At 53.2% G+C, this 24387-nt stretch overlaps 1 protein-coding gene across 1 annotated transcript; it reads right to left on the reverse strand.

Annotated features, from left to right (window-relative positions):
* Window positions 1-2558: 2558 nt before the first annotated feature.
* On the reverse strand, window positions 2559-20477 carry ADORA2B (adenosine A2b receptor). Its single transcript, XM_075168594.1, has 2 exons — window positions 20089-20477; window positions 2559-4114 (listed from the first exon to the last, which is right to left on the reverse strand). Exons 1-2 carry the CDS (start codon window positions 20451-20453, stop codon window positions 3421-3423), a joined length of 1059 nt encoding a protein of 352 aa, XP_075024695.1. The 5' UTR covers window positions 20454-20477; the 3' UTR covers window positions 2559-3420.
* Between the last annotated feature and the right edge of the window lie 3910 nt (window positions 20478-24387).

Here is a 24387-nt window from a genome sequence, read left to right on the forward strand (position 1 = left end):
TGCCTACTGTAATGCAGGATCTTTGGAAGCATCACTCTGGCTGCTGTGCTTTTAAATTGACCCATTTCAGACAACCACCTCCTGCTGGCAGGCAAGGCAAGGCTGCCCACATCAGGCACGGGGGAAAGGAGACGGCTGCTCCCCCGTTCCACACACCAGCCGGTGAGCTGGGAACCAGCTCCTTCCACCTCTGTGACGCCCTGCCCGTGCTCTGAGATTGGGCTCCTCTTTGAGAACAGCATGGCCTCGTGTGATACACCATGTGAACAGAACACCACAAGAAATGATGGGGCGCAGGCTGAGCCAGGTTGTGTAGGTGGTAAATTAAGCATTCTGTATGTAAATAACAGTTACTGCAAATACAAAATCTGAGCAACATGAGGAAAACACATCCATCCTATGTACATCAGAGCAGTAGTGAGTGATAGCTGAATAGCTACAGCTGCACTCGCTGCAGAAAGTTCCTTTGCCATTTTCACTTCACATTTTTATAGAAACCTTCAGAGCTTTTTTTTGAGGGGGATGAGAGAGGTGTCCTATTTTTATTTTGCCTTGAAATGACTTTGGCTCAGATCCATGAAGGCACTTAACGTGCCTAAAGACCACAGTGACCAGGGCCATAGTTAATAATGGCTGACAACCCAATGGCACAGTCATACTAAGGAAACACCACATCTGTCTACAGGAATTCTGGCTCATAAGAGGCATATGAAAGGTAGCAGTAGTGGATGCCGAGCTGCAGTGCAAGCTGTCACATACGAGCAAGTGTTCTGGGACCATCTCTCTCTGTATTGCAGTGCTGTGTGTTTCAGTCTGTTCGTGCTGTCCAGCGTTTGGTTCATTTTCAGCCAGCAGGAGGGGAGAGATTACATTCTTTGTTGTAAGGATAAATGTGGCTTGCAACCACTTTGCAACACTGCCAGACCTGCAGGTGAAACCCTGCTCGTTTCCAGCCATGATTAACAGGAGGAACACAGCCAAAGATAATACAGAAGGGAAGGAATGAAAGGAGGAGAGAGTCGAACCCTGCCCAAATGGCAGGAGGTGGCTACATGTGTTAGCTGGACTATGACCAAGGCAGATGCAGCAAAGCTGAATGGGGCTGTTAAAGGAGAAACACGTGGGACGGTAACTTTTAACTATTCAGCTGCTTCTTGGAAATGCCAGTATCTGAGGTACTGAGCTGTAGCTAAATTTGGACATTGCATAAACATGTACAAACCTATTCAGAGCTTACTGGTGATTCACCAAGGTTTGGGGCTGGCTCTTACGGCTGAGCTGCTACACACACGGCAGCGAAATCCATCACTCCTAGTGAGCCATCCTCGGCACGGCGGGCCCTAAGTCATACCTGCAGGTCATGCCAGCTGGCACAGCAGATGCTGCAGGAACAGGATTTCTTCAGATCAGCTTTTCAGCTGATTTTACACCGTATTTGTCATTATATACACCAGAGAAATGAAACCCTTGGGGTCTTACATTACCCCCCTTTTAGTGCAATGCAGTTAAAAAAAATAGAAAGCTGATTTCTACATGATTCAAGTACAATTTATCAGGGACAAACTTCTCCAGGCATCACAGTCTGTCCACTGGACCTGTTCTTCAGGAACTGGCTGTGTTTAAACTTCCTCCCCTGCCACCTGGCTCTAAAAGGCCTGCTCCCTATCTCTGCCTGCCTGCATGAGTTACCACCGAAACCCATATTTAATACACATCCTTGCACTCCAGCTTCTCACCGGTCGCATGGTGATGCTGCTGGCATTGAGTGCTTCGGAGAGAGATGGTACCACTTCACCATGTAGGACCTTTAGGCAAGACTCCCGTTTGTAAGGGGGCCACAGCTCAGGTCTGAGCTAGTCAAGAACAGCTGTGTCTGCACCACAATTGGCTTTTGGGCACGGAGGAGGGAGGCTGTTTGGTGTTTTTCTGACTCCCCTCCCTGTTCCTCTCAGTTGTGGAAAGAAACTGCCCTGCAAATTAAAAGACATGCCAGAAACACGGTTCATTTACAGCAGTGCACGTGCCGTCATGCAGTCTGGAGAAGTGGAACTCGTACTTCAGAAATTAATGCACTGTTCTTTCTACCTTCGTCTAGTTACATATGAAATCAGGTGCAGTAATTACTGAGCTGTGGTTGCAGAGAGTTATTAACTTGCAGTACAAATTAAGACTGCTCCGCTGTTGAGCAGGCTTTGTCCTTACAAAGGGCCAGGACTCGGCGGCTAACTGCAGAGGCCAGGCTAGGCAATCTGCGAGGTGAGCTTCTTCCCCAAAGAGCTCGGCCAAAATCCGGTCACAAATCAAGGCATTCTAGCTTCTCAAGCAAATTAACTCCCTTCCAGTCTCTTTTGCTACTGATGCAGGTCAGGATTAAAAAAAAAAAAAAAAAAAAAAAAAATCACTATTAGAAAAAGCACTCACAGCTTCTGGGGGTTACCGGGGCTATAGAGGAACCCCAGCAAGACCAAATTTTAGGAATCAGGTGAACTGCGGCTCTCACAGCTAAAACCTGCACTTCTGGAAGCACTGCAAGGCTGTCAAGTTTTGACTTGGGAGCAAAAATCTAATTGTAGAGATCAAGACACCAAGGGGGTGTTTGCACCAACCTCAGTGACTCTGGATCAGACTGGCGAGGACTATTAGGGCACGTCTGCCTTTTGATAGCAGGGAACAGATTTGAAATCAAACCTGAAGCACTGGTCTGCACGATCCTGTAGACCAAAGTGATTTAAAGGCAATAAAACCACTGTTCTAAAACTTCAGTCAAGTCTTTTCTAAAATTTTTCTCTTTCAGTAAGTAGGGCTTCCATACTGGGGCCAAAAATAGCTGGCCAGTTCTGATCTTGTTTTCCTACCAACATGGTCACGTCTCTCAGAGCCTGGAACGCAGATTCAGTTTCACACCAGCAACTGGGCTAAGTAAGACTTTTTCCCATCGGAGAATACTAGCTGCATCAAACAATTGATGGAATAATTAGGGTATTACCAAAGTGCTGTCAAGCATGGACTTAAAGAACAACCCAAAACCAGACACAAAATTATTACTCCTAAATGAATCAAAAGATTAAAAAAAATAATAATAATTAAAATAAAGATCCTAGGACTTGACATGAGCAGCACAATTGGGGAAACACCCCCAGCAGGTGGGTCTTCCACAGTCAATGTCTGACCTGGAAAGGAAATACAATACGATCACGCAACCTGGGTTTACAGTCGAGGGTGAGCTGCACGCAGTCTCCTCGGTCGGGTTATTCCTCTAGGAGGCACTATGTTAATTACAAAAATAAAAAAAATACAGCTGCATAACTGCATAGTGGTCATCTCTGAGCACTCCTCTAGGAGTTAGCTGTAACTGTTCACATAGGCACAGGGAAGGGTAGTGTCAGGGACTGCAAAATCCCAGGAGCAGGACATGCACCGTCATATGGTCACAGAGGCCACTGGAGAGTTAATGTTGGTGACAGTCAGGTGCTGGTTGTTGTCAGTGGTGCACTTGGGGAAGTCATCCGTCTTACAGAGGATCTTGGAAATGATCTTGCGGAAGGTGTAGCGGAAGTCCCTGATCCTGTAGGCATAAATGATGGGATTGATGACAGAGTTGGCATGGGAAAGGATGATGGCCACATACATCACCCACTCAGGCTTGGATTTGGAGAACTCCTCGTGGAAGTGAGTGATGCAGTTCAAGATATGCAGGGGCAGCCAACAGAAGGCAAAAAGTCCTACAATGATGGCCAGAGACTTGGCTGCATGGACCTCCTTCTGCAGTGTGGTCCTGGAGTTGCCCATCAGTTCAATCTGATGCAACTGTTTGCAGGCGACCATGAATATCTTAATGTAGATTCCCAGCATGATAATGAGCGGAAGCAGCACGCAGCCGAAGAAGTTGAAATACACCATGTAGCTCATCGTTACCACGTTCTCAAAGAGGCATGAGATGAAGCAGCCATGGTGCTCTGTCCCGGTGTCAGCCCCTGTCTCGTTGGTGGCATTGGGACAGCCGCTCATGGCTTTATTCCAGCCCATAAGCGGAGTCAGTCCGATTCCAAAGGACAGGAGCCACAGCACAGCGATGAGTCCTCTTGCCCGCTTGCCAGTCACCAGACTATTATACCTACAGCATCAAGAACAAAACCAAGATAGAGCCATTATATAAATGAGCGCTCGTGACTTCCCTGCAGTTAAAGTCATCAGCATTTTGGCTAATGCCGCAAAAGCCCCACCCACACCCACGCAGGAACCTCACCTCTGTGATCACCGGAGGGGTAAAAAATCTCACCTGTGCTCTACGCCTACGCAAAGTGATTTGGGGAGGTGATTCACTTACTATTCCTGAGAGGTGCCAAGCACTGCTCCTGCCCGCGAACATCCTTCAGTAGGAGGTGAGGACTTGGAGTCTTAAAAAAGGCTTTATCATTGCCTGAGCCTAAACCACCAACTACAAGGAGGGCAAGAACAGGGGGAAGGCTCACTCTGTAACCACCAACTTGCTCTCTTGCTCTAAGCATCCATTATTGGGCACGCCAGGACACGTTGCGGGGCTACATGAACTTCTGGGCTGACATTACAGCTGAGACAATACTAGCTCTCAATTCTACACTGTAATGGGTAGCTAAGGACTTAACCAGCATCACCACATGCTGACAGCCTTTATACCGCACCAACTTGCTTCAACTTGGGCTGCTCTTATGCCTGCAGCAATGCTGGCTTTCACTGGAGATTGCAGCAGTCCCGTAATGTGATGTCCCTTCCCATGCTACCTCGTACACTAAGGTGGAAGTACCCATGTGTGTGGAAACCAGGGATCCTACCAGTTTCCCAAATGGTGCAATTGCCGGTTTACACATGCCAGACTGCAGCCCACGCGAGCTTGTTGTGGCTGGATAACAAATAGCCTGAAAGACTTTTCTGAGCCAGCATCTAAAAGCAACTGCTAATGATGGATTGCTTAGGAGAGTTACAAGTTAGGGTTTGTGTCTCCATTCAGAGTCTTGCATCCAGGCGTGGAGCTGGGAGCCAGGGACCCTGGGCTCTTCTCCCCCTGTTTGACGTCCCTGCTTTATGCATCCTCCATCAATAGTGCTGATGCGGGCAGCTTCGCTTAGCCCCCAGGGCTGGTGTCGGCCTCCACTGCTCGTACATCTGCCGTGCCAATTCTGTAGGACGCGCGCCATCGAGACGTCCTGAAGCCACACACAGACTCCGACCTGCAGCTGCTGAAGCCGTCGGTGGGGTAGCAGCCGTGCGTGGCTGCTGCTGTCAAACGATGCTTGTGCTCTGCTGACCATAGCTGGTTGTAAAGATCCGGATTTGTAAGTAAACACCTTCCTTGGGCTCCTGCTGCTCTCACATGTGTTACAAAGAAGCTCTGCGGTGGCCCAGGGACAAGCTGATGCAGTGCTGAGGGGTGCAGAGCCATGCGCCGCCCCACACCTTTCCCAACCCCACGGACTGGGTGCCTTCATGGCCAAGAAAACAAAGTTGTGGCTGATGCTCAGAGACAGAAACGGGGCTGGAACCTAAAGCAGCAAAAGTCAAGCTGGTTTGGGTGCAACCAGAACAGATGCCAACATCAAAGCATCAGTCGGATTGCTTTTTGGAGATAGGAAGGACCAGCGACTGCCAGAAAGACAACATGAGAAACCCATTACTGTCCTCTCCACAGCCAGTTAGCATCTGCTGGCTGACACACGTCCCCCCCCTTCCCACACCCTTCTCTCAGTGCTTGTTTACTCTGGCTTGGCTTCCCTGCTCCTCCTTTCCTAAGAACGTTTGTTCTGATTTTCTTCCGGCCCGTGAGGCAGGGGAGGGTTTTATTCCCACAGACCCGCAGCTGTGCCTGTGAATCACACTGCGGTCGCCTCCGCGCGAGCCGTGTGTCCCCCTCCTCCTGCAAGCTACAAAGACAGGAGGGTACGTGGGGGGTCTGCCAGCACGACCCGGGAGGCAAAGAGGGGCTGGGGGGAACCCTTGGCTCCTTCTGCGCGGCCGCTGCGAGCGGGGCTGGCTTCGGGCACGGCCGGGGCTGGCCGAGAGGATGCGGGAGCAGCAGCCACATTTAGGTGATGCTGAACTGTGAAACACTCCACGGGGTAGATGTCTACAGGGCAGGTCCAGCCACTGAGGGGTTTCTCCTGCACTTTTCTCTCATTATTATTAAGTCTCGCTGCTTCAGAAAATGAGAAGTTGTCAGACAGGGCATCACCGAGGCCAAGCCCGTTGCTTTCAAAACCCTGTGTTAAGTGCCTGTTTTCAGCAGCCAGAGCTGGTCTGGAGTTGTAGGGCCTGAAAACTTTTAAGATTTGATTCGGAGCAAGTTCCCAGAAATCTGATCTCTTGGCAAAGTCTGCGTCTCGAGCTACGATGCTGGCCAAGCTCAGTCAGTGCTGCAGGAGCACCAAGAGCTGCTGCTGACCTACAGCTCTGCACGTGGGAAGAAAAAAAACGAGGCTCCTTGGCTATTCACGCATAGTTGATCACTTCGGTTTCTTCTCTGCTGCCTCAGTCATGTCACATCCCAAAAACTATTGTACTGAGACTGGAAGATGCAAAAGGGACCGTTGTTCAGACAGAGAAACCGGAGGAGTCAGGAGTTTTGTGTGGCTGAAGCAGGCTGTGCGCAGGAACACAAGGAAAAGCCGCCGCGGCTCAGCGTGCCGTGCTCAGGCCGGTGTCCACCACGCCGCTCCAGGCTGGTGACATTCGGTGCTGCCTCTTGCTGAAAACATACGACCCCAAAATAAGGCTTCTTCCATCTGCTCTCTTCCTGAACTCTTCTGCAAACGTAAGGCTTGGCTTGAAGGTTTACAAAACCACTTAAGTAGTCACTTCATTTTCCAGTGGCTGTAATGGTGGCATGTTTATTTTAGTGTTGCTCGCTCTTCGCCAGCACACACAGCAGAGCTGCAGCCACGGTCACGTTTAAGTGGGGGCCCCTTCTGCGAGAAGGAGGAGATGGAAAAACGTGCTGCGCTCCGGGTCTGGAAAAGCCGGAGCTGAGCAATGGAGAGGGCTGCAGGCCTGTCTGGCAGGGAAGAGATGGTGCTCATGAAAGTGGAGATGGTTGTTCGCATTGAACAACTTAGATTAGCTCTTTATTTTTGCGGGGATGCATTGCAAATTCCTCCCAACATCTCTCCGTTCAGTGGATTGATCCCAGGGAACGACAACAGTCGCTGCTGTGACTACAGGGAAGGGTCGCAGCTGGTCGCTGGGCTACCAGCCGGAAGAGGCCAAGGTGAAATTGGGGATAGTTCGATGCTCTAAAATTGTTCACTAATTACCTTAATACACTTATTTGGTGGGACGCTGCCTTAAGTTAACGGAAGTTAAGCATATGCTTAAAAATAAAGAAATGCGTGACTATTACCAGATTAAGGCACAAGAGTCCCATTAGCGAGCCGCTGCACACAACCGCCACCCCCCTCATAAACCACCATCAGGAAAAGCAGGCGTGGGCTGTGAGACAACTCAGACTCAACTTTTTTCCTAAGCTCTATAAAACACGATCAGACAGTCAGGAACCAACAGATTTTCACAGCTCTGAATGCTCCAGCAAACCCCTCCTTCATTCTCTTTTAGGCTTAATATTATTAGGCAAAAAAATATTAAAGTAAATTTACTCACCTAAGTCTGCTCAATTAATGTATAACAAATATTGAATCTCGTCTATGTTTCTGCCCAGAGGCATCGAATGTTGCTTTAATGTAAATAACAGCTGAATACTTTTAAATGATTTATTGAGATTAAATAACCTGGCAATGCATTAGTTCCTTTTACACCGCCAGGCAAAGTCTCTTTACTGGCGTAATCATCATCAAGCAGCTAATTATCTCAGCTCCCACCCAGTGGACATGCTGCAGAAGCCCCGATGCCATCCCCCACTGTGCTGCCATCATCAAGCGATTCAGGTTTCTATTCTCCCGACATACATAACTATACGTTTGCCAACAGCCTGGGTTGTGGTAGGTCAAATACTTTAAGGAAAGTTCAGCTGCTTTTACAACATGGCTCTGAGCCGCCGGTGTTACCGTATACAAGTGCCAGGCTGCTGGGTCTGTTCCTGCTGTGCCGTCACCAAAACGGGCCAGCGGCAGAGGCTTCAGCCAGGGCACAACCCAGCTCTGCCCAGCCACCGTCCCGTGGAGTGAGCAGCCGCTCTGCTGCTGAGGCTGGAGGAGATGTCCCCTGAGCTGACCCTGGACTGGAGATGGTCTCCTTCACCCAGCACACATCGCTGGTGCGGCCCCTCCGCTCCAGTGATGGCTCAGCAAGGTCCATAGCTTTTCTGGAAGAGCATCATGGCAACCACCAAAATGATCAAGTTGCCCATTAGCCCAGGGCCCGGGAAGGCTCACCGCGTTCACCAGGCACTGTGCCTCTGGTTGGTAGGATGGTCAGGGTGGGGTTTTTTTTCCAACAGAACTCATTGCATTTCTACTGCTATTTACTAGAGCTGGATTCCAGCCAAGCCACCCAGGCAGGCATTGCTCAGCCCAGCTGGAGCGGAGCAGGATGCGTTGCCAGCCTGCAGCCAGCCCAGCCTCTCCCGTACCTGCATCTCCCCACCAACCCCTGCAGTGACCCCGCGGAGATCACCCAAGCAGAGGCACTGCTGCCCCTGAGCTCCCATCAGATGAGGAGCGTACAGCAGCAGCCAGAGCTTAATGCAGCGTTTGGGGCGATTAGACTTGGGGGAGAAAGCAGCCACAGCCTGGAAGAAATAGTCTGGAAGGGGACTGTTATTCCCACATTATGGATCCTCCAAGAGCAGGAATGGGGGAGAATGCCCCGCCGTCCCCGCGCAGCCCAGAAGGATGAACAGGTCAAAACGCTGTGGTGCCACATACCTGCTCTCCTGGTGCTTGGAGGAGTCTGGTGGTGGCCCTGACCATGATGCTGGCCTGGGCCCTGGCTGATAAATTACTGAGTAAATAAACCCGAGGTTAGCAAAGAGCAGAGCCAATAGCAAATAGTTTGTTTTACTGAATATTTGAGATGTGTTGCTGAACAAAAGGGTGATCTGCAAGCTGAGGAACTGCGTCAGCACTCACCACCATGTGCTCATCAGCGCCGTGGTGCAGGGTCCAACCACGCAGCCCTTGCCCTGCCCAGGGGCAGGGAGGAGACCGCTTTGACTGTCACCTGCAGAGTGGCACAACCCCCTTACATTTGTTCACCGTGGCAGCCCTGTTCCCAAAGTCCTTCCCTACCTCCCTGCTACTGGGCCACAGTTGGAGACACAAAAATGATCTCCATCATCTCTGCCATGGTCTGAAGACCTGCAGCTGGTACCTGGCAAACACACTGTGGGTCCCGGCTCTTCAGACGTCTGCCAGGGGACGTCCACCCGCCCAGGCATCAGCACTGTCCCCCGTCCTCGCTGGGTGCCTGAGTAAAATCCCTGAGGCTGGCTGAGCTGCAGCTTCTAGCAACAAAAAGACGTTACGAGAAATCCAGCCCCCCTCAGTCAGGCTTCGTCTCGCCAGCAGCCCCCACCGGGCTGCCGGGCTGTGCTTGCGAAAGCTGCACCCGGACACCGGGTGTTTAAATGCTTCTTTTGTGCATGTAACACAATGCTGCAGTTGCAGCATTAACTTTTCCATCAGGAAAATTTTCTCTCATGACGGAGCCTCCCAGGCTTGGTTAGTCCAAGCATCTGAACAGCAACGTTGCCTTCTGCAACCTTAACTGGGAAGAGCCAGGAGGGTCCCAACCCTTGTCCTGGCATCTTCGGACTCCCGGGATGGTTAGGGGAGCGCTTGGAATCAGGCAAAGCGTGGCTCTAAACCTGCACACGTTGTGTGGTCAACCTCAGTCTCTGCCGACCCCGCGCAGACGTGTGTCCGTCAGCAGAGCTGCAGTTCCGCAGCAGCGCGACCGGAGTCCCCGCGTCCCAGCCTGATGGACGGGTGCTGCGCTGCTCCGCTCGCGGAGTTTGGGCCAGCCCTCCCCCTGCCAAACCCCAGCGCAAGCTCAGCCTTCGACGAGCAATTTCAGTGCTCGAACGCCAAACTCACGGGTGTCTTGTGCTGAGGCCACGTTCGATGGGATCAGTGGGGAGACACAGGCGTGACGGCTGTGCAAGGGGTGCTGCAGCCAGCCTGGGGCCTCCCTGCGCTCCCGGTGCCCGGAGCTGTGGGGGGAGCGCTGGGGGCTGGTGTCCCCGCTGCTCTCCCTGCTTCCCTCCCCGTTCTGCCCCGTGCCCGGGCTGCCGGATGCAGGGAGGTGAGCAGATGGAGAGTCTGCAGAACTCAGACTACGCAGGTGCTCTGATACAAACAAGCAGTGATAATTTATATGTTTCTATTTTAAGTGTGAAGGAAAATACACAGACACCTCCATTCACAAGGGGAGAGAGCAGTTTGGCTGCCAAGCATTGTATCCTTGTCATCTACTTGCAGCTGTACTTTGCATCTTGCTCTTTTTTTTTTTTTGGAGCTATAACAGCATGAAATAAGCACCATTGCTGCTCCATGCACAGCCAGGGAACGGAGATCACATACCAGCTGAAATATCCTGGCAGGACATTTTAAATTAATCATAAATTGCACCTTAGAGGCAGGGGGAGGGGGGAGAAAAAAAGAAAAAGCTGTGCTTTTTAACCAGGAAGGAGTTGGCGGTGAGAGAGAGAAATCTGATTAGTGGTTACGGTATCAGCCGAGGAAGCAGGACATCTGCGTCTGTCCATGTCCAGTTGTAGACAAATCACTTCCTCCCGCATCTGTCCCTATTGTCCGCGGGGGACCGCAGCAGCGTCCCCCGCTCGCACTCCCGGCCTTCCGCTGGATGGGTTACTGCAAACACGCCAGCACCCACAGCTCAGGTGAGCGCACAGGGGTTATTTGGAGGGGCAGGAGGCATCGCTCAGCACCCTCCATTTCTGGCTGCCTGGAGCACCGCTCCCGCTGCCTGGTGCTTTCCTGGGAAACCTGAGCGCCTGCGGCAGCTCAGCCCCACGCACCCCCCCTCCAGGGGATGGAGACGGCCCTGGACGCTGGCTACCGGCCATCCTTAACCTGTCAGGAAAAGCTGAATGGAAAGAAGTGAGCGCTCGCAGGGTGACAGCCCTCCCCTGCTCCCGGTGCCAGGACCACGCACCCACCGGGGAGCACCCCCACCCACCGGGGAGCACCCCCACCCACCGGGGAGCACCCCACGCTGCACAGGCGGCCCCGCTGTTGTGCAACCCTGGGTAGCGACATGTAAGTGAGAACACCCAGCCCTCGCAACACAGAGCCCGGCTGCAGGCTGTCGTTCAAGCCTTGTCTCCAAAAGGGAGGCCGGTATGTGGGTGCTGCTCCGAGCTTTGAGCCCGGCTGCTCGGGGAAGCCAGACTTGCCTTGGCTCCCATCCGCAGAGGGAGGAGGAACACCCGGCCGCTCGCCTCCCGGTGCTGTTAGGTTTCCATTCCCGCTTCAGGCAGCTAACCAGCAAGGTCATGGGTTGCAATGCTTCATTTTTAGATTTGGAGGATCACGAAAAGGCATTTAAAGACTGGAAGGCTTTAACTTTCTCCAGGGCTTGCTTTGCTCATGTTATATGGCATTTTCAGCCTTAGTCTGAAATAAAAGCTAGATGCTTTTGGACTAGTAAGAGAAGAAGACAAGCCCAGTGTGCGATCGGATGCTGTCAGGGGCTGGGGCTGCTCCAGACCTGCCGTTTGCTCTCTAGGAAGCAATTCCACCTGGGAGCAGAGTCACAGAGGAGCAGACGGAGAGGCACAAACAGCAGCACAGAGACCAGGATGACCGAGGTTCTGGCTGAAGATGAGCCTTTGGGTGGACATTGGCCATCTGCTGCTCCCAGAGAAAAGCAGGGGTGGGGGAATGTCTGCCAGTCAGAAGCAAACCTGTTTGCAGCCCCAAGTTAACTGCTCCCCAGTTATGAAGACTCCAAATTACTCTTCCCAGGACAAAATGGACAAAACCCACTTGCGCTTCTCACGCAGCCATGGAGATGCCTCTCGGGATGAGCTGGGGGCATGGAGGGGAGCGTTCCCTACCCCTGGGTACCCCTTTGTGCCGACATTCCCCAGCCTACCCCATACAGGCTACAACCACGCCAGGTCCTGCAGCCTGCGAGCTTGGACTATCGAGTGTCTACAGGTTTAAAACCCCCTCAGCAAGATACCCGCACCCATGTGCTTACCCCTCCTGCGAACTCCCCCTGCCCTGGGCTGGAGGCAGAGCAGCTGGGAGAGCGAAGGCGACCCTCTACAGCCCCCAGCTCTCGCCTCACCCCGGTTTATCCCCGCGCACCCCTCCACGGGCTGGCACCTCAGCCCTGCCGCTGCCAGCACGGCACCGGCTCAGGGCAGGGGAACGGCCGAAGGGCATCAGGTTTGCAGGACCGGGAATGTGGGAAGGAGAAATGCAGGAGAGAGCACAGTTTTGGCCCAAAGCACCCTGCAAACGGCAGGCATTTGGATAATCTGGAAGATTAAAAAGGGAATAAGAAAGAAAACTGCAGCTCAGGCTGCTGTGGGGTGGGGAGCGGTGGGAGGGGGTCGCAGAGCCGTGCACTTGTTGAACACCGACAGCACCTGTGGTGTGGATGTGAGAACATTTTTCTCACACGCACGCTTTCACAGCAGCCCGCAGCCAGGCAGGAATTTGCATTTGCTACCCTGCTTTCTGCCTCTAGAAGCCGGCCCCAGCCAGCTCTCGCCTCTGACGGTGGGAGAAAGGGTGACCGAAAACTGAACTAAGACACACGGGGTACGAGCGGGGTGCAGGGCGAGCTGTGGGCTCCCTGCCCACGCTGGGCAACCCCACGCTCCTGTGAACACGCCTGGCGCTGGGGGACTGCCGGAGGTGCGCAGAGCCCCCGGCGCACAGGAAGGACATGAGCTCAGCGCCCCGCACGCCGGCTCTCGCACTCCAACAACCGGCGACATCAAAACACGAGCAGCCGCCTCCAGACACCCACGTGCGGGCAGGAGCGTGCGATACCCGCCCGCCCTTCACGCTCCGTAGGGTGTTTCTGAGCCCCGGAGCACAAAACCCTCGCTCTCCCTACCTCAAACCGCAGGGCTGGGGATCCTTACAAGCCTGCAGCCCCCGGCAGGACCCTCCCTCGGGGCTCTGAAGCCCCGTGTTATCTGCCTGAGGGTGCCTGGGGCTGAGAATTTTTGTCATTCCAAACCTCCCAGAGCGGTCAGACCTCAGATGTGCAGCACCGGGGCAGCTGAGTTGAAGGCGGCTGGTAGAGGCGAGATAGGAACTATGATTCACTGCGCGCTGTTTGGGTGTGATCCTGCACACAGAGCAGCGGTGCAGCCACTACCCCTCCCACGCAGCCAGTGCCCTGCTCCCTCAGATAACAGATGAGGGTGGGGGGATGGCAGATCTCTGCTGGATCGCTCTTTCTGTAATGCAACGGGTGCTAAAGCCCTTCCCAAAGGCCCCAAAGCGCCGGCCTCTCCATCCGCCAGCCCCAGCAAGTTGCTACTCATCTGCCTTCCCTGCAGAGCCCTGACCGACCTTCCCAAGGGCTGTTGCATCTTGCGTGGTCAGCACCGAGCCCAGCACCACGCACCCACCCGTGCCCCGTCCCGGCGTGCTCCGGCAGCTTGAGGAGCCCGTCCTGCCCTCACCTCCCTGCCCAGGCGCAGCCGGGTTCGAGCCAGCTGGCGACACAGCGTCCAGCCCCCGCGTGCCAGCTACGCTGCTGCAGCAAAGCAAATCTCACGGAAGAGACCAACAAGTCTGAGCACGGGAGAGGGAGGACGTGGCCAACAGCCGCCCCCGTGGCACCGCGCTCCCAGGGGGCCTGGGACTGGGGGGAGGGAGGGAGGGAGGAGGTGAGGGCCGGGGTGCGGGGTGATGGGTGCTGATGCACGGTGCATCGTGAAGGGGTACGGGCAGAGCCCCAGCCGCGGTGGCACTAGCCCGCCTGCACAGCCACTCCTGCAGGGACTGTGCTCTGTCCCTCGTCCCCAGCAGCTCTGGTCACGGTGGTCGGTGACCACCCGCTTTCCCAGTGCCATGCCGGTGCCCACACGGTGCCGAAGGGTGAGTGTAAGGACACGGACACACACCCACTGATGTACTCGCAGGTTATTTGTGGCTCATACCCAGGCTTGATGTCATCCATGGGATTAGGAGATAATCTGCTCTTTGGCACGTACAAATTCCCTGAGCCCATCATCAGACTTTGCAAAGCCGCGAGAGCCAGTGGGGAGGGGAGAGGACGGACGCATCTGTAGGCACAGCTGGTGTCACCGATTCCTGGCATCCTGCGGCCCAAAGCTGTCTGTAACACAGTATCGGGAGCCCCAACACCCCCAGTAGTGCCTGCCCGGCGCAGCCAAGGGCCAGGGCAGAACACTCCTAAAAGACTCAGTTCTGCAGTCTGTGCTCATTGCTATGACAAACAGCAAATTCATAAAAACCCCAAGAACAAGCCCGTTAATTAACAAAACGAAAACTTTTAACTGCAAAATAAAACAGTTCACTGTGAAAACATTTTGGTTTAATACATTTTTTGCAGAGAGATCCAAAGGTCTTCTAAAGTAAAACTCTGCTAGATTTCAAAAGTTGCTTTTTTTATCTAAAAATTAACCTGTACTTTTAACAGAAAGGTTTTAACCAAAACTGAAAAAAACTCCTAAACCCAAAGCTCTGGGTTCTGGCTCAGCCAGAGGTCGGTGCCCTCAGCCGACAGCCCCAGCCACCGCTCCCCGACATCCCTGCTACCCCCCAGCTTCTGCGGGAGCTGCGTCGGGGCAGAGGTCTCAAAGACAATTCCTTCCTTTCCTGTTGGGATTTTTGTTTTTTGAGAGGGAAGTGACCCCTGAGGTGGGGGAAAAACATAAAAATTTGGGACAGGCATTTTAAGGAAGCCAAATTGCTCACAACTAAAAATAGCTGCGATTTCCCCCCTCCGGTTTACGGCCAGGAAGACACATGAGATTATTCCTGAGTTTTTTTATTGTGCTTCTGTGTCCAGAGTTGGCTGCATCCGAAGCCCGGAGCGAGCGGCGGCCCTGGCAGACCCACGGCCCGGCGAGCGGGCGCTGCCGGCTCCCGGCTGCCGCACAAACCCCCCACGTTCTGCCTGAGTCGAGCTCAAGCCACACGAACTTCCTTAAAGTCGCGACAGCTCCGCTGCTCAAGCAAACACGGCAGCACCCAGCACGTTTGCCAGGTTTGATGCACATTAAGTTTATGAATTGATGGTAACCTTGGCCGGGCAGAGCCAACTGATGGACGGGGAGGCAGAGCATCCGCTGCTCTGGAATAACGATGCCTCCCGGGCTGCGGGGGTCTCGGGGTCGGGCACCGTGCGTGTGAGGCACAGGCCAACAGCAGAACGCGCCTGGGAGTCCCGGTGACGGGCGGTGAAGGATTTCCCCTCAGAAAGGAAATGAAGCAAGGGCAGAAGAAGAAGAGCAGCTGCAGTTCTCTGTCGCTGGTGGCACGCAGAAAATGGTAGGTGAAGACCAAGGCTCTGAAAAGGATTTTCTCTCCTCCCCAGTGGCTCCAGCCCTCCCACCTGCCATAAACACCCACCAGTTTGCTTTGCTGAGGAACAAGCTTGGAGTTGAGAGGAATTCAGGAACAATTCTTTGCTGGAGAACAGGGTACCCCCTCCTCTGCAGCAGCAGGGAGGGCAGGCAGCTGTAAAGCACCAGCCAACCCGCCTCGTGAAAGGACACTGCACAGCTAAAAGGATCAGATAAAAGCAACGACAACCCAAATGGAATTTGTCCCCATGAGGAGAGCAGAAAGGAGCTGGACTGTTTCCTTCATCACGTCAAAGATAAGAGGGGCAGCAGCTCATGGGGGAGCCTGGCAGCACCAGCAGCAGAGCAGTGCAAGACCGTTAACAAGCGGATCCAAGCGCGGATGCTCTGGCTGCGGGGCTCAGCGAGGGCTCAGCGCGGTGCAGAAAGGGAGAGGGCATGGCCATGGATACCCTGTTCCAGTTCATGGCAAAGCTGCCCGGGAACACCAGTCCCGCACTTCTGCTAGGGATAAAATTGAAGACAGGAGAGAACTAAATCCAGGGGGGAAGAACAAGCACCAGATCAGCTCAAGTCGCAGGGAGCTGGGGTTAATTTTCCCTCCGCAGGTCTCAGCTGGGGTGTTTGCCAGGTAGGCAGCAGCAGTACAACGTTCACCGTCCTGCAGGAGATTACCAGCCGGACAAGGGCACACGTGGCATGATACTGGGCAGCGTTTCATTCTCCTTTTGCTGTCTAAATACAGATACTCTTCTCCCTCCCTAATTCCTGACACATTTGTTCCAGGCATCTATCCGTACCTACAATTATTAGCCACGCCAAAGGATTTTGGTTAATGCAAATAAAAGGAAAAAATTTTATTCCACCTACAAATCTTCTTTGGCTCGGAGCTATGGGACTGTGGGGTGAAATCCAGCCCTGGAGAAAGCCAGAGAGCGAAAGCCTAGCACCGCTCTGGTGCCAAACACTCCGCAGGATGGATTTACTGCTGCTGAAAGATGCTCAGTTGCCTGGCTTTGATATTCTGCCTGGAGGAAGCGCTGCGGGGGAGCGAGCTTCAGGGGGTCGGGGGGGTGTCAGCTTGGCAGACGAGAGCAGGGACGGTGCCGCATACCGGGGGGCGGCACAGGGACGGGCACCCGCGGGCAGCAGCCCGGTGGGAAGCCCTGGGGTGCAGGAGGGGTGCGGGACGCAAGGCAGGGTCAGAGCGCGTCTGAAGACGAGAAGCTGCGTCCTGGTGCGCCGGCCAGGGGAGAAGGGACCCGGGAAAGGGCCCGGAGCTGCAGCTGCACGAAGCGGGCAGCGCGGGTGAGGGCTCCTCCGCAAACAGTAAATTTGTCAAAAACAAACACACAAAGAGTTTCAGGGGACAGAAAGAATTCATGGCTTCACGTCAAATTCAGCAAATATTTTTAGCCAGAAGAGGGAGGGTTCTAAAACACCATTTTAAAATGTTATAAGATTTTTGTTCTGCAGTTGTCTAGATGAGAATTTGTTAGTGCCTTTCCAGCGAGGATGCTTCCATTTCAAAAAGCAGCACAGCAGCATTGGAAGAGTTAAGCAACTCAAACAAAAATCTGCCAGGTTGGTCAGGATCACTTTGTTTCACTGAAACCTCCAAACATTGCTGTTTCAGTTTGACTGAAACAATTTTCCTCTTCCCCGTGGGATTTTTTTGGTTCAGCCACAGAACTGAAAAATCCATTATTAGCCTGGCTGTAATGCAAACTTCTCCTGCGCACCCCCAGCCTGCCGGCCTGCCCAGCCTCTCAGTGTGCTTAAATAGCCCTGAAATAGCATTAAATAATATGGCACACAGTTCTCAGTGTCCCTGCAGAGGTTTCCACAGGGGGCTGGTGGATGCGACAGGGACACTTGTCTGCTCTGCAACAACTGCGTTATTTATTGTAATTGCTAGATAGGGCTGGGGACAAATCATTTTCTTAAACGTTTAATACTTCATGGCCGGTTATCAGCCTCTGCACTGATCTCCAGAACGAGTGCTCGAGTGAGAAAGAAACTTTTCCTAAGGTCGCCATTCCTACAAATCAATGACCAGCTTTCCCTTCCCGCAGCGCAACCCTCCTCCCAGAAACAGCGTGTGCATCTACCTAGAGCAGGTGGCTGGACAAGTTCCTCGCCCCTCGCTGCCGGCAGCACTGTGGAGCATCTCAGGAATAACGATGCTGACGAGGCAGCTCTAAGTAAGCCTTGGCTGGAAAACCCTAGCACAGTAGCGAAGCGTTTTGCCAGCGTAGTTTTATAACCTCTTCTATCCTCTTTTGATGTTGGCTGTACAAATAAAAACAGCCTTTCAGTACCAGTCCCTAAATCTCCCGTTGCCGAAGCAATGACCTGTCCATTGCCCTGCACTCCTAGCAGCGAGAAACCCCCGTCCTTTTAAAGGGGTTTTACTCACTGGTCACCTCTAAGAGCAACGAAATGGACCTCAATGCCAAGACCAAGTTTAATCCAAACTTCACGCTTCAGACCAGCCTAGGATGGGACTCCTTGATCTCCGTTTGCAGCTGAAGGGGCTGCAAATGTCCAGCTAGGAAGCGCTCATAGGAATAAAGATGTTTGTGCAAATGGAATGAAAGATTCGGCCTAAGGTGGGGTGAAAAAGCCAAGTTGGGAAAGGATCACAAGCAAGGCAAAACTGCCCTGGGATTTCTTCCCACACAGGTGTGTAGACTGACCTGATGGAGAGACAAGCAAACCTGCTGGAGACCAGGATTGTGGAAAAAAGAGAGTGGAGGAAACACTTGCTATTTTGTCAGTCGGCAAAACCACTTCCCCTCTGCAAACATTGAAATGATCCCCTCAGAGCATTTCTGATCCGCTACTCTCGTCTCGGATTCCAAGCAGAGCAGAAACCGATCTCACAAGGTTCAACTTCCTCAGAACTGCAAAAAGCACTTGTGGTACAAAGAAAGAGAGTTATAATTAACAGCCCACGCTTGAACAGCTTGCCTGTGGTGAGGGGTGTGATAAACTGAAACTTAAAAAATCTGACCTGCTTCCATAGCCGCTGCTGTGCCGCTAGCCCCCATCCCAAGAAAGCCCCGAACGAACGAAAGGAAAAGGCACCAGAGCGTTACCCGGAGCCAACGCGCGTCCCCGAGGCCAGCCGGGTGGCTGGGAAGGCAAGCAGCCCGTGTCAGAGATGCTGGCAGCAACCTGAACTGCTCTGCCCCAGCTCCCTCCGCTACAGACCAGGGCTGCCGCTCGGCTCTCGCTTCCTTTACATCCTGTGGAATTTCCATGCTCCGTGCGCCGATGACACACGCAGCCACTCAGCACACATGCATTTCCACTATCAGTTTTTATCATCTGCCTGATGACTAATTAATATTTGCCCAATGTATAGGAGTTCTCCGACGCAAGGTGCCAGACCAGCGTGAAGGGGGTTTTTTAAGTTATTTTAGGGTGAATTCGCTTGTACAAGGGACATGACATACCAGAGACAAGCAGAATCTAGGAAAGCTGCAGCTTACACAGTTCAGCTGAGGTCCCTACTCCAAACCTGCCCAGCTTCCCCACAGCCTCCACTTCTGACCAGTCCTGGACTCCCCAGGGGGGCTCCATCGACGTCTTTTTCTTAGGGAGGGACAACAGAGACATGAAGGAGACCGCGACTAACAGACTTGGGTCACTGGTCATGCAAAGCCGGGGGTTTTGTGCACTTAAGCATAAGGAAGCTGCTGCACCAACTCACTGGTGAAGTGCCTGTGAAATATATTCAATACGTTTTTCCCCAGTATTTTGCAATATCCCGTGAATTAGAAGGAAACCAATTTATGTCTTTGATCCTGCTCTTGGATGAAAGTTTAAACTGTAAAACTCTGAAAACTGAGGTATGAATCCCTTCTCCTTCCCTCTTCTTTCACAGTGTATGCACAGACCTGACACCTTCTGACATTTGTTGATCTATACACTCACTCATGGTAAGCACTTGGAAGGAAAAGGTACATATACAAGCACAGAAACACTGTTTCGGTGTTTGTAGGTGCCACAAATCGTGCTTTCAGTCCATTCCTTACACCCCTCTAAAAACTGGAAGACAGCCTAGTTAGACTCTAGTCCTAGCTGAAAAGGTGAGGTATGTACAAAGTCATATTAAGATCTATTTAAGACGACTTTCAGCCTTTCTGAAAGTCTTGCGTCCTGAGCTCAGGAAGAGACAAGAGCTCTTACAGAACAGCCTGCACAACTACTTCTCTAATAGGCTGGGAGGTAGGAGAAAGAGCGGTTGCTCCTATATTTAATTACCTGGGAGATGCCCAGACACCACAATAATGGGAGCTGTGTAAATACCTACATAGATTAGCTACAACTATCCCAAGCACACACCACATCACTGCGTAGCCCCCCCAAGAAGCCACTGACCCTCCCAAGACAAACATCCTCAAGAAACTGAGCTCCAAGGTATATGTTGAAGTCAGAGGCAGGATACTGAAAACCTGATCCCAGTCCTGCAGCGAGTGCAAAATCTCTGTTATTTTCATCATCACCTGTGAGCGACAAACCTCTTACGGCAACACCAAGACTAGGAGTTCCTGCACGCTAAGACAAGGACGGTCACAGTCTGGCTACCTGCGTCCACTCCAGTCTCTTACCTCAGTGGGATCTTAATAGCCAGGTACCTGTCGATGGCCACCGCCAGCAAGCTGAAAATGGAGCTTTGGGTCAGCACCAGCACGAAGCAGGCGAAGAAGAGGCAGCTGTGAAAATCCACGTGGAATCCGATGCTGATGGTGATGGCGAAAGGGATGGCTAACAAACCCACAGCGATATCAGCCACCGCCAGGGACACCAGGAAATAGTTGGTTGCGTTCTTCAAGGTACTGTTGATGGCCACGGCCCAGCAGACCAGGACATTGCCAGCGATCGACAGCACAGCGATGATCAGTTCCAGCACGATGTAGGTGGTTTTCATAGTGTCCATGGCGAGAGCCCAGGGCGAGGAGCTAGAACCGTTCATGAGAAAAAGGTACTTTCCACCGGGCGCCCGTCCGCAGGTACCAACAGGCCACGGGGCAGCGCTTCCCGGAGAGAAACACCCATGTCCGGGCTCACCGCCGCCTCCCGCCCGGCCGCCGGGGCGTGGGGGGCCGGAGAGGTGCGGCGAGCCCCGGGCCGCGGCCCCCCGCTGCCCGCACCGCCCGGCCCCCGGGGGGCATCCGCGGCTGCGCTCCCGCGGGGCTCCGGTCACCGCCCGCCCGCCGCGGGGCCCGGCCGCTGCGCCCGCCGCGGGGCCATCCGCCGGCACCCCGGGACGCGCCGGGACGGGACGGGACGGGACGGGACGGGACGGCCCCGCCGCCGCTCCTCCCGGGGATGCTCCGCCGCCGCCCGCTCGCCCCGCGGAAAGCCGCTGCCGGCCGCGGCGGGGCTATTTCTGCACATGGGGAGAGCGGGGCGGGGAGTGCGCGGCGCCCAGCCCATTGGCCGAGAACCGGCGGGCCCCGGGACGGCACCCCCGCACCGCCCGGCCCCCGCACCGCCCGGACCCGGGACGGCACCCCCGCACCGCCCGGCCCCCGCACCGCCCGGACCCGGGACGGCACCCCCGCACCGCCCGGCCCCGGGACGGCACCCCCGCACCGCCCGGCCCCCGCACCGCCCGGCCCCGGGACGGCACCCCCGCACCGCCCGGACCCCGCACCCCCGCACCGCCCGGCCCCCGCACCCCCGCACCGCCCGGCGCCGCCACGGGGCGCAGGTGGCCAGACCCGCGCTGTGCCGAGCCGCCGGGCTGGGTGCTCGCCACGGGTGTTTTCGGGGCGATGGGCTGCAGCCTGCCCAGGGCCACTTTGGCAAACGCCGAGTGAAAAGTTCCCCCGAAGGTTTCGGCCCACGCTGTCCCCCAGCACGAGCAGGGCTCAGATATTGCTCCAGCTGTTGGGACACCTCCGGGGCTATTGCCACACGGAGAAAAATCCCCACAAGCAGTGCGCTGACCAAAAGTAAAAGATTTCACAAAAATCATGACAGCACTTGGGCTGCAGACAGTTATCACGCAACGTGACATTTCCTGATGTAAGAAAACGGCAAAATACCATGGATTAGCAAATGCTATTACTCACAGGGCTAGAGTGGTTGAGTTTAGGTCTAAGGAGCTTGGAAAAAATTAAAACCTGATGCAATCGCCGAAGGAAGGGGTTGTCTGCACTGGTGGATCTTAAAGCCAGCAGAGAATATGAAGATAAATTAATAACTACTTACCTTTTCATCATGGTTTTAATGCATTATATTGTGTTCACCATCAAAACACAACCAGATCAGAGGTTAAACTTCACACCAGTTTTGTAGCATCCAGCAGTACTAAATAATCCAGGACAGAAACTAGAAAAAAATCCAAACTATTAAGCAGAATAAACCTTCCTGCAGCAAACAAAGTAAAAGAAATTACCACTGCTTTTTTTAAACAAAGCTGGAAATTAAATCCTGTGGAAGGGAAAGTTTTCTGGGGATCCAAAGTTAAAGCAGAGCAAAAACACATGGGAAAAATAGGATCAAAATGATTTCTATGGACCTGGCATAAATGGAAACACGCTCGTTGACTAGAGAGTCAATGGATCAGCCAGGTACGAAGGGGAACGCCTAACTTGTGTTGAATGAACCCATTTGTTTCAAGGTGGACATCTCAGGAGCAGAGTGCTTCAGGATGACGAGGATGCTAAAGCAAAGCCATGCCTGTGGTATGTTTAATTCGATGGGGACGTACAGCAAGGTCCCCTTGCTCCTTTTAGGCAGCAGGATTTGCATTTGGGGAGTGTCGCTACCCCTTGCCCTCCCCCCTAACACCTTTACACTTCGTACCCTCCAAGCACTTTGCTGGCACAAAGAAAGGCCCAACTCTCATGGTGGCACTGAAGGCAAGCACGGATGCTGGTGGCTCAAAACTTCGGTGTCCGCCTGGGACTGCACCGACAGGAATGACAGAGTTTTGAGGAGAACTCAAGGCCGCCGGTACGCAGCCCCCCCGCGTCAGGCTGCTCCATCTTTCTCAACACTGGCTGGATCCTGAACTTGCCTCCACTGGTTTGGTTTATTTATTATTTTGGGATGTGTGTAGCTTCCCTGGTGCAGAGCCTGTTATAATCATGTAAACAATGGTGAACTGATGGAAAAGCACTTTTTCCCCCAAAGCAATGGATTTACATCAGGGTTTTTACACACATTGTTTTCCTAGTTCCAAAACATGTGCCAACAGAAGCCTTCTGCTGCTTTATAGCACTTCAGCGAAACGAGAATTAACTTTTTGCAGTGGATACATTTTATTAGAAAAGGATCTGCTTTTGTGATCATGGAAGTACTTTTTACAGGCTGAGCCAAGGGAAAGTGTGGTTTATCAAGTCAGACATGGACAAAGAAACCATTATTTCAGATTCTGATGAATAGGTTGCTCTGGACAAGGTGTCTCTGTGAGACAGGTAGTAAGGCACTATGAATATTATGGATTTTGCATTACATGGAGATTCATGGCTCTCTAAAGCAGAGAAGCCTTTGCCAAGGTCCAGTGGTTTATTCTGGCGTTAACTGATGCAACTGAACTTATTCCGAATGCAACTTAGCTGCAAGTGGAGCCAAGGACAAGCGTGCTCGGCTCTGTGGTACCAAACATGGTTAAATCCTGCTGGCAGTAGGATGAGCCCATTCCCAGGCAGAGGAATGCCCTCCAGCTGCATTCTTTGAGCCCTGATTTAAAATATATGGTGTTATACACTCTACCCTTAAATACTGACTGAACGTGCTGGCCTTGTAAAGTAATCATCTGAGCAGGCATTGTGAAACTCTGCAGTTCTTGGGGCTCTGAAGATGATGAATCCACAGGTGATAATGTGCATATTTATATACTAGAGTCTGTAAAGGAACAAGGAAGTCAGACGATTAGCCCAATATAGCCCAAAGCTTGCAGCTTGTGGAAGCCATTCAAGAACCAGAGCATAACAGTAACACGGCAACAGGTCACTGGAGCACCGTTGGATGCTGAGATGTCAGAGACAAATGAACCAGAACCACTATTATTTTCCTGGATTCTATTTTACTCTGGGTATTTGCCTCTCAACAGTCATGTAGGAAACAGCACCAGCCCCAATCTGCTTCTTTCAAGTGTTAAGAACTAATCTGGCTCTTTTGTTCAGAGGGAAAGAGATTTAAACAGATCCCACGTTATGAATGGCGATGCAGTGGGAGACAGGATCAGCACCCTGGTGTGGCCACAGCCCGTCTCTCTGGCTTGGCAGAAGCCCACCAACCTCGTACGTGCTGTTCCTTCTGTCGCTGCAGTCCCCGGGGGAGCAGAGCTGCCGCTTTCGAGGCCGTGCGTTTCCTGCAGCCCTCTGTGATCTCTTTTGTGTGAGGCCTCTGTGCCTCTGCGCAGCCTCGGGCTTCCGTGAGGACTTCCCCAGCAACCTCTATCTTGACACCTTCAGTGCTCTTGGCCCCGCCACAAAGAACTGGTGAGGAGCCCCACTAACACACATTTCTCCGTACGCTCCAGAGAAGGGGCCCAGGCAGCCCGCAGGGGCAAGAATATAAACACAAAGAAAAGCTCCTGAGTCAGTGACAGCCGAGATGTTCTTGCTGGTCCTGCAGCCAGATCTGCCATCTCGCTAAGCACGCGTTACACTGAGGAGTAACAAGCACTCAGCTGGCAGCGTCTCTGCTTCAAAGGGACACAGACATCTTCTGGATATCAAAAACGGGGGAAAAAAAAAGGTGGGTGCCAGACAAGAAGTTCATCTGTCTTCCTGCTACAGGCACATCTGTCATGTCGACTTTGGCAACCCTTCATGGGCCTGCGAGAGCTGCGGTATTGAGCAGAACTGGCGCTTGGGTGGTGGAGGGCATTAGCCCTGCACCTCGTGGCTTTGCAAGTGAAGCAGCTGCTAGCCATCCCCTTCTGCGAG

Source organism: Calonectris borealis, chromosome 19 (genome assembly GCF_964195595.1).
Source record: "Calonectris borealis chromosome 19, bCalBor7.hap1.2, whole genome shotgun sequence".
NCBI classification, from domain to species: domain Eukaryota; kingdom Metazoa; phylum Chordata; class Aves; order Procellariiformes; family Procellariidae; genus Calonectris; species Calonectris borealis.

Coding starts and splice junctions, on each gene's coding strand:
- ADORA2B (XM_075168594.1), bottom strand. CDS start 20,453: ATGAACGGTTCTAGCTCCTCGCCCTGGGCTCTCGCCATGGACACTATG. Junction 4,115..20,088: donor GCTATTAAGATCCCACTGAG/GTAAGAGACTGG, acceptor TTGATGCTGTAG/GTATAATAGTCTGGTGACTG.